General features: G+C 45.0%; 1 protein-coding gene across 3 annotated transcripts; it reads left to right on the plus strand.

The window, feature by feature from the left end:
• Nucleotides 1-6,017: 6,017 nt before the first annotated feature.
• Nucleotides 6,018-10,481, plus strand: LOC148844551 (uncharacterized). 3 transcript variants are annotated; one of them, XM_088955689.1, is made up of 4 exons: nt 6,018-6,067; nt 6,147-9,238; nt 9,310-9,740; nt 9,814-10,481. In XM_088955689.1, the coding sequence occupies exons 3-4, from the start codon at nt 9,735-9,737 to the stop codon at nt 10,405-10,407; spliced, it is 600 nt and encodes a 199-aa protein (XP_088811815.1). In that variant the 5' UTR covers nt 6,018-6,067; nt 6,147-9,238; nt 9,310-9,734; the 3' UTR covers nt 10,408-10,481. The 3 variants fall into 3 exon arrangements, 2 of the variants coding, with proteins under 2 accessions (XP_088811815.1, XP_088811816.1); XR_016102449.1 differs by having other exon boundaries at nt 6,024-6,067; nt 6,501-9,238; XM_088955690.1 differs by lacking the exon at nt 6,147-9,238 and having other exon boundaries at nt 6,020-6,067.
• The last annotated feature ends 2,482 nt before the right edge of the window (nt 10,482-12,963 follow it).

Consider the following 12,963-nt stretch of genomic DNA (forward strand, 5'->3'; position numbering starts at 1 on the left):
GCATATGTGTATGACTTTTTATAACTAGTTAACTGCAAGTGCTTATGAGGAATAGTAGATGGGCAACCTCCATTAATAAATAAAGCTTTGCTTGCTTCGATGTGTGTTGTTCCACAGTGGGAGGCTGCTACTGCAATCGTACATGATACATTTAAAGGACCTCTTTGGACTAAAATTATTGCAAATATATAGTAATCGAGTTTGGATTGATTGGTTTCAGGTGTAGTTAGTTTTGTGTTATATTAAACTGTTGAAAGATTATTTTTAGTATTGACATGGATCTCAAGGGTCACATGGAAATTAATAACCACCAACAAAAATTGAATTAATTATATAATGATGGATTTATCGTATCAAACGCTAACTCAGAGTTTGGCTGGAAGTTCTTTAATTCTTCTTTTGAATTTTAAAATTTGGGTTTATGTTTTGTGATCCTTTCAATTTGATGGGCATTTACAGGTGCAGAGAAAGATATATAGGTTTGGTATATGGAGGAGGGAACGTTGGGCTTATAGGGTTGGTTTCCCAAACTGTTATAAAGGGTGGATGATGCCATGTTCTCGGGTAAGAGAAAAAGAAAGTAAAATTGAAGGAAAAAAAAAAATTCTGATGTCCTTTAATTATCACAGAGAACTGATTTCTTCTTCATCGGCAGATGTAGATTTTAGATTTCCTTCTCTTGAGTGAAAAGCGAAATACCTCCGACAGAATTATTGTGAAAATTTATAATTAACTTTTTGTTTTTGAGAGAATGCTATTCTAAAATATGAAAATTGGATTTTGTGAATTATTAAGTCGACAATGTTGCCCTTGAGAAGGAGAATGCTTGGCAATTATTGACAGCAAATAATAGAAAACAGTTAAGAAATAATAATTATATGTATGAACATTAATAAAATGTTAAAAATAATAAGATTGATGAATAATTAATAAAACGAGTGAAGTTTAATTAATTAATTACTAATAAATAATAACCGACTATTTAAAACAACAATTAATATTTTTAATTATCATTTATTTATTAAAAAGTTGATTGATTGTTTGTTAATTATTTATAAATTTATTCAATAATAAATAATTATTATTGTCTATGGGTTGCAATGATTTCTTCTCACTTTTCTTCTCATTCTCATTTCTCACTCTCAAACTCTTAGAACCGGTGAACCCAGGTGCACCGTTTTCACTTTGCGAACTCAGGCACCGGTGGTTGGCACCACCAGAACTAGGTCATCTCTCTCTTCGACGGTGAGCTCTCTCTCTCTTTGGTCGGCACCATTTTCATCTTCTATTTTCTTAGTTCTCACTTTTCTTCTCATTCTCAGTTTCTCACTCTTAGATTCTCAGAACCGGTGAACCCAGGCACACCCTTTTCACTCTGTGAACTCAGGCATCGGCGGTTGGCACCACCAGAACTAGGTCGTCTCTCTCTCTTGCGGTGAGCTCTCTCTCTCTCTCTCTGGCTGCACCATTTTCATCTTCTATCTTATCACTTTCTTAGTTTCCATTCTCTCAGACTCCTAGGAATCGGCAAACTCAGGCACCATTCTCTCACTCTCAGAGACGAACTCAAGTATCGACGCTCAGACTCCCAGGTCAGGTTTTGGGCTTGGGCTCGGGCTTCGGGCTTTTTGTGAGGGCCGATCTCGGGCCCAAGTTGTATGCCTATTGGTCGGGCCAGGCTCGGGCTTGGGCTTGAAAATTTTCTATTAATAAAGAGCAAAAGCCTGGCCCAGCCCGACTCATGAATAGGTAGTTCAAACCAATGGTGGAACTAGGAATTTCCTCTGGGGAGAGGTGAGTTATATAACTGTTTTTGGCTTATAGTAATGAAAAAATAATAATTAATAAGCCAAATTCTTCCACTTCTTGGCTCCCAAATTGAGGTGTGCCTGAAGATTTTTTTTTCTTGATCCTAAGATGGTTGTCAGCTTGTGCATAGAGAAAAAGAAATGGAAAAGGGGCTTAGAGTTTAAGAAAAAGTAGAGAAGAGATAAAGGGAAGAGGGCGAAAACAAAATAGACAGACATGCATAAATACAATAGATATTGGTTTTATTTTTAGAAAAGACTAAGGAGTACAAATATGTAGAATGCAAAACCTTGTATTTTGTATTATTTTGCATGTATTTGCACTGTACATATTTGTATTTGTACTCATTCCAAGGCTCAGTTTGGAAGGAGTATAAATGCAAATATATAGAGTGCAAATCCGTATATTTTATATTATTTTGCATGTATTTACATAGTATATTTGCATTTGTACTCTTTCCAAACTGAGCTTAAAAAATAAAAAATTTTAAGGAAAAATTCCCGATTAATACTTTATACTTTGGGTCTAGTGCCACTTTGGTCCCCGAACTTTAAAACACAATAGTTCAATACTCGAACTTTCAAAACATGCCAATCTAGTACCTATTGTTAATAAGCCGTTAAGTGGCATTTGAAGAGATAATGCCCTTCAAGTGTTATCTAATTTTCTTTATTAACCACCCAAATGTTGACAAAAAATGAACAGTCCCAAATCCTTGCCTCTTCTATTCAAGAAAGTTGGGGTCACTGGAATGCCCACTGAGATGTGACCCCAACTTTCTTGAATAGAAGAGAAAACGATTTGGGATTGTTCATTTTTTGTTAACGTCTGGATGGTTAGTAAAGAAAACTAGATGGCACTTGAAGGACATTTATGTCTTTCAAATACCACTTAACGACTTATTAACGACAAGTATTGGATTGACATGTTTTGAAAATTCAGATACTTAATTGCTGCGTTTTAAAGTTTGGGGGGGGGGGGAAGTGGCACCGGGCCCAAAGTATATTTACTAATTGGGAATTCTGCCTTTTTTAAAGAATTAATAATAGGGGCTAATGTCATGGTTAATTGGGTTGGATTGCAAAAGTTTGGGGGGAAGGGAAAGAACACCACATTACTTGCTTCCCCACCCACCCTCCCCTAATAGAATAATAATTTTAAGAAGGCTTTGACTATGATATGGAAAAGATATGATATCTAAAAAACAACTGACCAATAAACTGGAATCATAAAATGTTGTAGCAAATAAGGTGTTATTTATCAAAATTCATGGGGGGTTTTGATTGGTCAAAACTCTTTTATACTATATCTTTTCTGCATCATAGATTTTCCCCTTTAAGAAAAAAAAGTTAAGGACCCCCACCTTATTACCTTGCTCCCTTGGTTCAAACAGTTTGATTGTTTGAGTCAAAAGGGTAATGGAGTCTAGTAGAATCGTGGTTTTGATAACCAAATCAGACCGTATGGTTGAACCAATTGACTTGGAAACCGATCATGGGTCTGAGTACAGTTTTAAACCCCAAAACCATTAAGCCCGAGTTTGACCAAACGGTCAGACTGTTTAATTGGGGAATCGATGCGAAAACAATTCCATTTTTTGTCGTTTTCTATATCTTCTGAAGAACTACACAACGAGGGTAGCCCATCCCTGAACCCATACCCCCCCCCCCCCCCCAATTGAGGTGCAGGTGGGATTCGACCCCAAGTCTCTATCCAACATCGCCACCTCCGCCCACCTTCACCTCCGCCTCCGACAACGTTGCCAAAGATGGGTGGACAGAGAGGAATGACCACTAGCGTCGCCGCCACCACCTCTGCCACCTTCGGCAACATTGTTGGAGGCGGAGGCAGGCGATAGCAGACGACAATGGTGGTGAACAAATGGCAAGAAGAAGAAGAAGATGAACAATGTTTTTGCCCTTTATTGATATTATTTTTAAAAAGTTAACCTATTCTTGAAAATTTTTAAATATATTAATTTTATTGATATTAAACCCTAAAAATTGCCCTTATATGCTAGAAACCCTTTTTTTTTTAATTCTCATTGATTATATTATTTTATTAGTACCATACTACCACTTAGCATATATATATAGAGAGAGAGAGGAAAATCGGTGTGTGAACCAAGAGACTAAGTTAAAAATCAGAAACAACTTACTCAACTTTAGCAACTAATTATATGAAATCAAACATTGATTAATTTACATATCAAAATCATATTTTCCAAAAAAAAAAACAAATTAGAAATCAACTCTGAGACGACTCTTTCTTAAATGATAGAAATGCATATAGTGGTGGCTCAATTGCTTCTCATGTGATGCATTATGAAGATTAGGACATATGACTGAAGCACTTGTTGTGAATTGGGGAAAGTTGTTAAAACTGGGGCTCATGCATATACACGTGTTGTAAGATTTGCATATAAGAGAGGGACACCACAGATAAAGTTTAAATTATTAGGTTGTGGGCCACTCTTGTACCTAAGTCCCTGAGATTCTCTTCAAACCTTATCTCAATTATATGAACCATAATCTCTAATCGGTTACATGAATCTTGTTTCAGTACTCTCTTTAGTGCCATGCTATCCTAGGTTTAAAACCAAAATCCATCCTATGAAATAGAAAGAAAATAGCTCTATACTTCGAGGATGTGGGGCTCAAACTACAATACTTATCGAGACTGGATTCAGTCCTCACAACACTTACACCCATACATTTGGCACATCACTATACAGATGTTTTTTATTTCCTTTTCTTATTTTTTTCATTTATGTGGAAATATTCTCAATGTAGAGAGTTGCAAGTGTTGTGAGAGGGTGTGAGGACAATTTTTATGAGAATTGAATCCGAATTCATACTTATCATAATGATATTTTATCTTGAAGGCTGTAGTGAGTTAGGTCATTTGTCATTTTATGCAAAATAAGTCCAAAAATTTTTGACAATTCTATAATTTGGATCCTTGGAAGTAGGGAAGAACAGGGCTGATTTGGACCGGGGGATTGAATGTAAAATCAAGATGAGCCCAATTTTCCGCATCCCTAAAATTGTGTTTGGTTTTTAGGGGAAAAAGTAAGAAAAAGAAGGAAAATCTTTACAAACCTTGTATAGGTTTTCCTACCCTTTCCTTCAAACCAAACATAACTTAAATGAGTTTTTAATAATAAAAGATTAAGTATGAATTAATTCGCACAAAAGACAACATACGCTGAGTACGTGAACTGAAAGAACATAAAAAAGCTACATGCAATGCTCCGTTTTTCTTCAATTAACTAAAAATATCATGCATAAAATTTTGGTGTATGACTGTACGTAGGTGATTCTTATCCGAGTTGGGATATGATCTTTTATCAACAAAACACATTCCAACCCCTCCCCCCCTTCCCTACCAATTTGATCTAACACCACACATCTCATTATGAGACTGGAACCTACCATGCTAGAAATCTATCAGTGTCTATACATCCCAATATGAGTTTGGATTGATTTCTCATAAAATGCGCTCACACATGAACCTCTCCCATACTTGCTATTAGAGAGATGTTTCTAATACATAGTTGGGATGTGCTGGCTGAATGCACCCCATAGCCCATCCCTTTTTTATATTGGGAACATCTCTTATATTTGTCATGGGGGAGATGTTCCTAATGCACGGAAGAGATGGAGATTGGGGGGCGCGCTGGCTGTCCGGAACTGATAGGCACACTCGGTGAGCAGATTGAGTAAACTACATGAAACATTTTGCTTATGAGACTATATCTCCTACTCATAGGAATCCTACCCACACCAAACCACGTTCACTACAACTGCATATTGGGAACATCTCCCCATGAACAATGACATGTAAATACGGGAAATATTCTCAATATACAGTTGTAGTGTCATATGAATAGGTATTGGTAGGATTGTTGTGGATAGGAGATCTGACACCTGTTGTAAGAATGAATGTGAAGTGGTCTGAGGTCGTAAATTTGTACCCTAAAAAACCAAAAAGTGGGTATAAGAGTCTGAGAGATATTAAGGGACAGATGTTAACATAATGATCATCATGTGATTACTCTGTTTGCCTACCAGACATGGACTTGACTGGCCCGACCAGCTGAGGGCCGCCTTTTATGTTGTCCTTAGTAATCTTACTACCCAAGGATAAAGGATTGCAACTATAAATTGCAGCCCATATTTTCTTCTTTCCCATGTAAATTAAAGTATCAGGCCTTTAAATGGAGCTCCGCTTCTCACCTATCTCTGCTTTTCTTCCGGTGAGCTCATCTTGTTTTAATTCTTTTTTATCTCCTTCAATATAATTCTAGCTTACCCGACAACAATTTATATATGCAGCTCGCATTCGCACTTGCAGCAGTTATGGTAGTAAGCCATGCTGCCCTACCTTCTGAAGTTTACTGGAAGTCGATACCAACCAACACACCCATGCCAAAACTAATCCAGCGTCAACTACGGCCTGGTAGTTTGGTTTTGTTTCAATTCTCATACCCATTTCACAGCCCCATCCTGCTAACTGTAGCTATATTAGAAACATCTCCCATGAATAATGAAAATAATAATAATAATATAAGATACGGTTAGGAGGTGTTGCGAGGATCTGATCTCATCCGGACACTGTTGCTATTGCCTATTTGGATTTTGTTGATGTTAATAAACTTTGATCCTGTTGGTTGGTTTTGTCGTTTGCAGATCTAAAGCTGCCAACACAAGCCAACGTGTATCGGGACACCACATCTGTGCTTCCAACACAAGCGGAGGTATACCCAGCGTCCAAAACTGTCCTTCCAACACAGGCCAAAGTGTATCCAGATTCCAAAACTGTGCTTCCAACACAGGCCAATGTATACCCAGCCTCCAAAACCAAACTACCAACGCAGGCCAAAGTGTACCCAGACTCCAAAACTGTGCTTCCAGCACAGGTCAAGGTATACCCAACTTCCAAAACTAAACTACCAACACGGGGGAGGGTGTATCCAGCTGATACCAAAACAGTGCTTCCAAGTCAGGCGAAGGTATATAAGATTACCAACTGATGGAGCGCGATTCGGCCGGTCTTAGCTGTCCGCTGCCTTGCTTCTGAACGGGGTAGCAGGGAACCTGAAACGGAGGAGATGGAGAAGCTCCGGGGGGAACCTAGTGTAGAGGCTCCGAATCTCAAGTTAGAATCCTTCAAAAGCAAGGTAATACCAGATAGCGCAAAGTTTGCATACCTCCGTTGTCGGGGGGCAGGGGGCTCTTATAGTCACTTCGTGTACTCGTCCCGAGGCCCTTGTCAGGTCGGGTATGATTACCCTTGTGCTTGTCAATTCGGTCGTCGTCCTTTCTGCTGAGACAGAACCGTCACTGCCTAACCGTCTAACTGGAGATGGCGGTGTCAGTGGCGGTGGCAGGTGGCCGTTTAGAGTGCTGCCGCCAAACATCAGATCCCAAGTCAGTCAGGCGTGGCGCCCTCGGGCACGGACTTCCCTAGTGTCAGGCATGGTACGACTTGCTTGGTTTTGGTGACCAGAAGGTGATGCGAAGTACTGAGCGAGGCGGTCTTGAGCTCGGAGGTATCTATAGGGCAGGTCAGTTCGACGAGGTGTATCCCGAACTGTTACAAGGTGGGTCAGTTCGGCGAAGTGTATCCCGAGCTGTTACAAGGTGGGTCAGTTCGGCGAAGTGTATCCCGAGCTGTTACAAAGTGGGTCAGTTCGGCGAAGTGTATCCCGAGCTGTTACAAAGTGGGTCAGTTCGACGAAGTGTATCCCGAGCTGTTACAAGGTGGGTCAGTTTGGCGAAGTGTATCCCGAGCTGTTACAAGGTGGGTCAGTTCGGCGAAGTGTATCCCGAGCTGTTACAAGGGTCAGTTCGGCGAAGTGTGTCCCCTTGTTCCCGCCTAGGCTTGGCCCCTTTTGCCGAGCTGTTGTTTCTGTCACGTGTCACATAATAGAGAGGTCGGGCCAAATCTTCCTTCATCAATTGCCCCCCACTCCTTGCACCGGGGGTCTTGCCATGGTGCGGGGAGTTTTCGCGAGGTAGCAAGTGGATTTGTCCCATCCTTCGAACCTTCACTGCACGAGACGCTTTTGCTAGGGTTCTTTCGGTTTCCAAGAAGGCTGGAAACGTGCTTACTCAAGAACGCTGGTGGTTGTGACCGCGCATTTTAAATTTCAAACCAATTCGCGCCGCTGGGACGTGACAGCGGGTCATTTCAAAAAGGCGCGCCACTGCTGTACGTGCGCGGATGACTGTCAGGGAGACGTGCGGTGCGTTAGTTTCGGAAAGACGCGTGTCGAAGCGACATCGGTTTCAAAAAGACGTGCGCTGACGTTTTGCTTTTTTCGGAAAGACGTGCGCCAATCACGTCTCGACCTTAAGGGTTGTGCGGTCGGTAAGAACGTGGGCCGTCGGATCGTCTTCGGTCTGCACGGTCGATTCTTGGTTACTGTAGCTATAGATAGTGGGGGACCCCGGTTGTTTTGTCACTTCTGCGGTTTGTCTACTGAGTTCGTGTCCAACCTTTCAGCTCGCGTCCAAGTCTTTTCCAGCTCGCGTCAAGGCTGGTTATACAGTCTTCACGGTTCTTTGGTTTTTCTTCAAACTTTCCGGTGAGTACTTTCTTGAATTCGTCTTTTCCCCAATGTCTAGCTTTGATAGCTCAGACGATTCTTCGAGTAGGGCCGACGTAGGTTCCACCAACCGAGCCGTGTCCCCAGACTGCCTCAGTGATCCTGAGGTGGAGTTTAAGGACTACGAACCAGTAGGTCGAGTCGCTTCGGGCAGTTTGGTGTCTACCTCCCGCCAAGGTCGGATGCTAGACCGGTTTGGCCCTTCGACCATGACGCCTGAGGGGCTTCAATCCATACTTCTGTCTTACAAACTTCTTGGGGGGTACACATATTTTATTCCTTCGGGTAGCTTTCCTTGGGAACACGGTCCCGACGAGATCGTGATTTTTCGAGAGCAGCTCGCTGCAGGGTTGCGACTTCATTTCCATCCCCTTCTCGTCGAAGTCATAAACCACTTCGGTGTCACCATTGGCCAGCTTCATCCGAACTCTATTCGGAACCTGGTGGGGACAGTTTCCCTTTTTTGCGAGCAAAACTTCCCCTTAGACTTAGAGATATTCTCCTATATCTTGACGCTCAAGAGACAGGCAGGTTCTCTTCCTGGGGGGAGATGGGCGTATTACCTTTCTCCTCGCCAGGGTTTCAAGCTTCTGCACGATCTTCCTAATAAGGTCCTGGCTTGGAAGCGGGACTACTTCGGCGTGCAAAGTGCACAAGGATGGCCCTTTCAGACCGGGTGGGGTGAGGCCGCTCCCGATTTGGGTGTAACTCTTGATAAAGAGACGGTGAAGGGTCTCTGGCAATGGGCACGACAAGGCTTAAAGTGCCACCACTACTTAACGGAGGCCAAGTTTATTGCAGCCGGCCTGAGTTCGGGTAGGTTTCTAGCTATGCGGTTTCTTGCTTGCTTTGTTCATTTTTTTCTGATGTCGAACTTGTTTCTGTAGGTGTGATGAACGCGGAGAGAACTCGTGGGGGGCGTTTGTTCCAAGGTATGAAGAGGAGGAAGCAGGTCGCCAAGCGAACTCGTATCGAGCTGCCCCTGGATGAGTAGCCCCAAGCCCCAGACCATACGCCAGAGGATCTACCCAGGGAGCCCGAAGTGACTCCACCGGTGCACGAGACTGCCAGGGCGCCTTACACTGAAACCACTCATACGGGCGCTCCTACGTACTCAAGTGCTCCTGCTCACTCCGGGTCTGCTCATACGCGGACTGGGCCCTCAGGCTCGGGAGCTCAAGGGGAGTTTAGGAGCGTGTTGACGCTGAACTACGCTCTTCAGAAGAGTAGGGACGCTACTTTCCCCGAGGAGGTCGCGGTGTGGACCGATCTTCCCTTGAATCAGGTCGCTTGCCGCGCCGTAACACATGCCATGGTGGTAAGTTAGATTCTGTCTTCCTTTTTTATTCTGTTGCTTCTGCTGTCATTTGCTCACTTGTTTCTTTTGGTAGGTGAATTCTTCGATTCATGCCTTGGCGGCCCAAGTGGAGAGGAGCTCGCGACAGGTGCGAGCTGCTGAGGCTGCCACTCATGCTGCTGAAGAAGCCTTCCGTGCTGCAGAGGAAAATACCTGGGCTGCTGAGGCGGCTGCTTATGCTGCTGAAGAGGCTGCTTGCATCGCGATGGCCAGACAGGCGAGGTCTCAGCGTGACGCCGAGGCCATGGGGGTAGTTGTCAAGCATATGGTGGACTTGAAGTTGGATTTGCAGCATCAAGTCGAATATCTTCAGGAGGACATCAGGGAGAGAACAAAGATTTTTTCCCAAGGCATTGAAGACGCCAAGAAGAAGGCAGTTGAAGACTACATTGCCTCCCCGCGTTTTGACGATCTGATGGTGGACTCTTACAGGAGGGGGTTCAAGTTGAGCCGGTGGATGATCCGGAATACGTACCCCGACCTCGATGTAAGTGCCATAACCACTTCACGTATAACTCAGGAGATGGCCAATGCTGCCGATGGCGAGCCGGACTCTGAAGGAGAGGCAGGGCCTTCGGGTGTGGTTGAAGTGCCTTCCGATGGCGAAGAAGTGGCTCCGGGCATGTAAATTTTTTTTTTTTGCCAATGTACTGTTTCTTGCAATGGAGTGTCTTTTTCCCCTTGCTCATCTTCCCCGAGCTGTTTCTTTGCCGGGTTTTTAAATTTCCGTGGTCTTTTATGCCGCGAACTGATTTTTTGCCGAGCTGATAATATGCTGTCTACGCCAAAGTTCCTCGGCTTGCCTTGTGGCACATAGGGCCTGATTTCGTCCACTTCGCTAGGTGGTTTATAGGTAGTATCGCCTCAAGTTCACGATGTTCCACGTTCGAGGTACTCGTTTGCCTTCCAAGGTTTCGAGTTCGTATGCACCCCCGAGCGCTGTTTTTACTTTATAGGGCCCTTCCCAATTAGGTCCAAGCTTGCTGATGCCGGGTTCGGGCACCATAATCTTACGGAGGACCAGGTCACCGACTCGGAAGCTTCGTTGCTTTACTCTGCTATTGTAGTAGCGAGCTACCTGCTGCTGGTATGCCGCTGTTCGGATGTGCGCGAGGTCCCTTACCTCGTCCAGTAGGTCGAGATTGGTGCGTAACTCGTCTCCGTTCGTCCGATCGTCGTATGTTTCTAATCGCAACGTTGGTATTTCGATTTCCGCCGGGATCACTGCTTCAGTGCCGTAGGTGAGGTTGAAGGGGGTTTCTCCCATGGCTGCTTTTTCGGTCGTTCGGTGAGCCCATAAGACACTTGGTAGCTCTTCGGCCCACAATCCCTTAGCTCGATCCAGACGTGCTTTCAGTCCGCGCATGATGGCTCTGTTCATTACTTCCGTCTGACCGTTTGCCTGCGGGTGCGCGACTGACGTGAAATTTTTCCGAATCCCCATGTTCTGGCACCACTCTTGGAACTTGATATCCTCGAACTGTTTGCCGTTGTCGAAGATTAGAACCCGAGGTAACCCGAACCGACATACTATGTTCTTCCAAAAGAAGTTCTGTATGTTTCGAGACGTAACAGTTGCCAGAGGTTCGGCTTCTATCCACTTCGTAAAATAATCTACCGCAACAACTAAGAATTTTCTTCCGCCTGTTGCTGGTGGGAATGGCCCTAGGAGGTCGATGCCCCATTGTGCAAAGGGCCACGGGCTGGCGAGGTATTTGAGGTCGGAGGCAGGTTGATGGTGGATGTTAGCGTGCTTCTGACACTTGTCGCATTTTCTGACGAGCTCGACAACTTCTGCCTTCATCGTTGGCCAGTAGTATCCTTGTCGAAGTGCCTTTTGGGCGAGTGCTCTGCCCCCCAAGTGTCCGCCGCACAGGCCTTCATGAGTGTCGCGGAGTACGAACTCGGCTTCGGTAGGTCGCAGGCAACGCAAATAGGGGAGCGTGTACGATCGTCGGTATAACCGTTCGTCTATTATGACGTATTTGGCCACTTGGCGCTGCACCCTCTTGGCCGCATTGCGTTCTGCAGGGAGGGTTCCGTCTATCAGGAAGCTCGCGAGTGGATCGATCCAGCTCGGCTCTGCTTCTAAGACGGGAGCGACCTCCTCTGTCCCCCCAAGAATACTAGGCCGAGGTAAGTCCTCTATGTACACAGTTCTCATATTGTTGTGACTCGTGCTGGCTAACCGGGACAGGGCGTCGGCCTCAGTGTTTTCTGACCTCGGGATTTGCCTGATGATGTGTGACCGGAAGTTGAGCAGGGCTTCTTTTACTTTGGCCAAATAGGCGATCATGGGGAGATCGCGTGCTTCGTATTCGCCGGTAACTTGGTTTACCACGAGCTGAGAATCGCTGCAGATGACCAAGTGTTTTGCCTTAACCTTTCGCGCTAGGTCCAGCCCGGCGATCAGTGCTTCGTACTCTGCCTCGTTGTTGGATGCCGCGAACTCAAAGCGTAGTGCGTATTCTACTTTTGCGCCGCTCGGGCCGCACAAGACTATTCCAGCTCCGCTGCCTTGCCGGTTCGAGGAACCATCCACGTGAAGGATCCAGGGCTCCTCATCCCAGTTAGCGCTTCGCCTGACCAGGAGAGATGCCACACTGGCTGCTACTTCACGGGGTTCGGACTCTATGGGCTCAGGAGCTCCGGGTTCGCCGCAACTGGGGACCTCGGGCTCGACCTGTGGGGCTTCGTGGCTGAAAGTGCACTCGGTGACAAAATCTGCCAAAGCTTGGGCCTTGATAGCGGTTCTCGGTTTGTACTGGAGGTCGTACTCGCTGAGTTCAATGGCCCATTTGATCAGTCGACCGGAGACTTCGGGTTTGAGTAAAACTTGTCTAAGAGGTTTGTTAGTTAGGACGATGACGGTGTGAGCCTGGAAGTACGGGCGGAGTTTCCGAGCTGCTATTACTAGGGCGTATGATAGTTTTTCTATCTTCGGGTACCTTGCCTCTGCTCCCTGCAAAATTTTACTAACATAATATATGGGTCGTTGGACCCGGTCTGTTTCCTTTATCAGTACCGAACTGACCGCCTCGTCGCTCGCCGAGAGGTACAGTTCTAAGACCTCGCCCACCTCGGGCCGGGCTAAGGTTGGCACACTAGCGAGGTAACCTTTTAGTTCGTCGAACGCGAACTGGCAGTCCTGGGTCCACTCGAACCCTTTGCCTTTGACTGCCTT

Source organism: Nelumbo lutea, chromosome 7, assembly GCF_056320005.1.
Source record: "Nelumbo lutea isolate HS-2025 chromosome 7, American lotus-T2T, whole genome shotgun sequence".
Classification (NCBI taxonomy): domain Eukaryota; kingdom Viridiplantae; phylum Streptophyta; class Magnoliopsida; order Proteales; family Nelumbonaceae; genus Nelumbo; species Nelumbo lutea.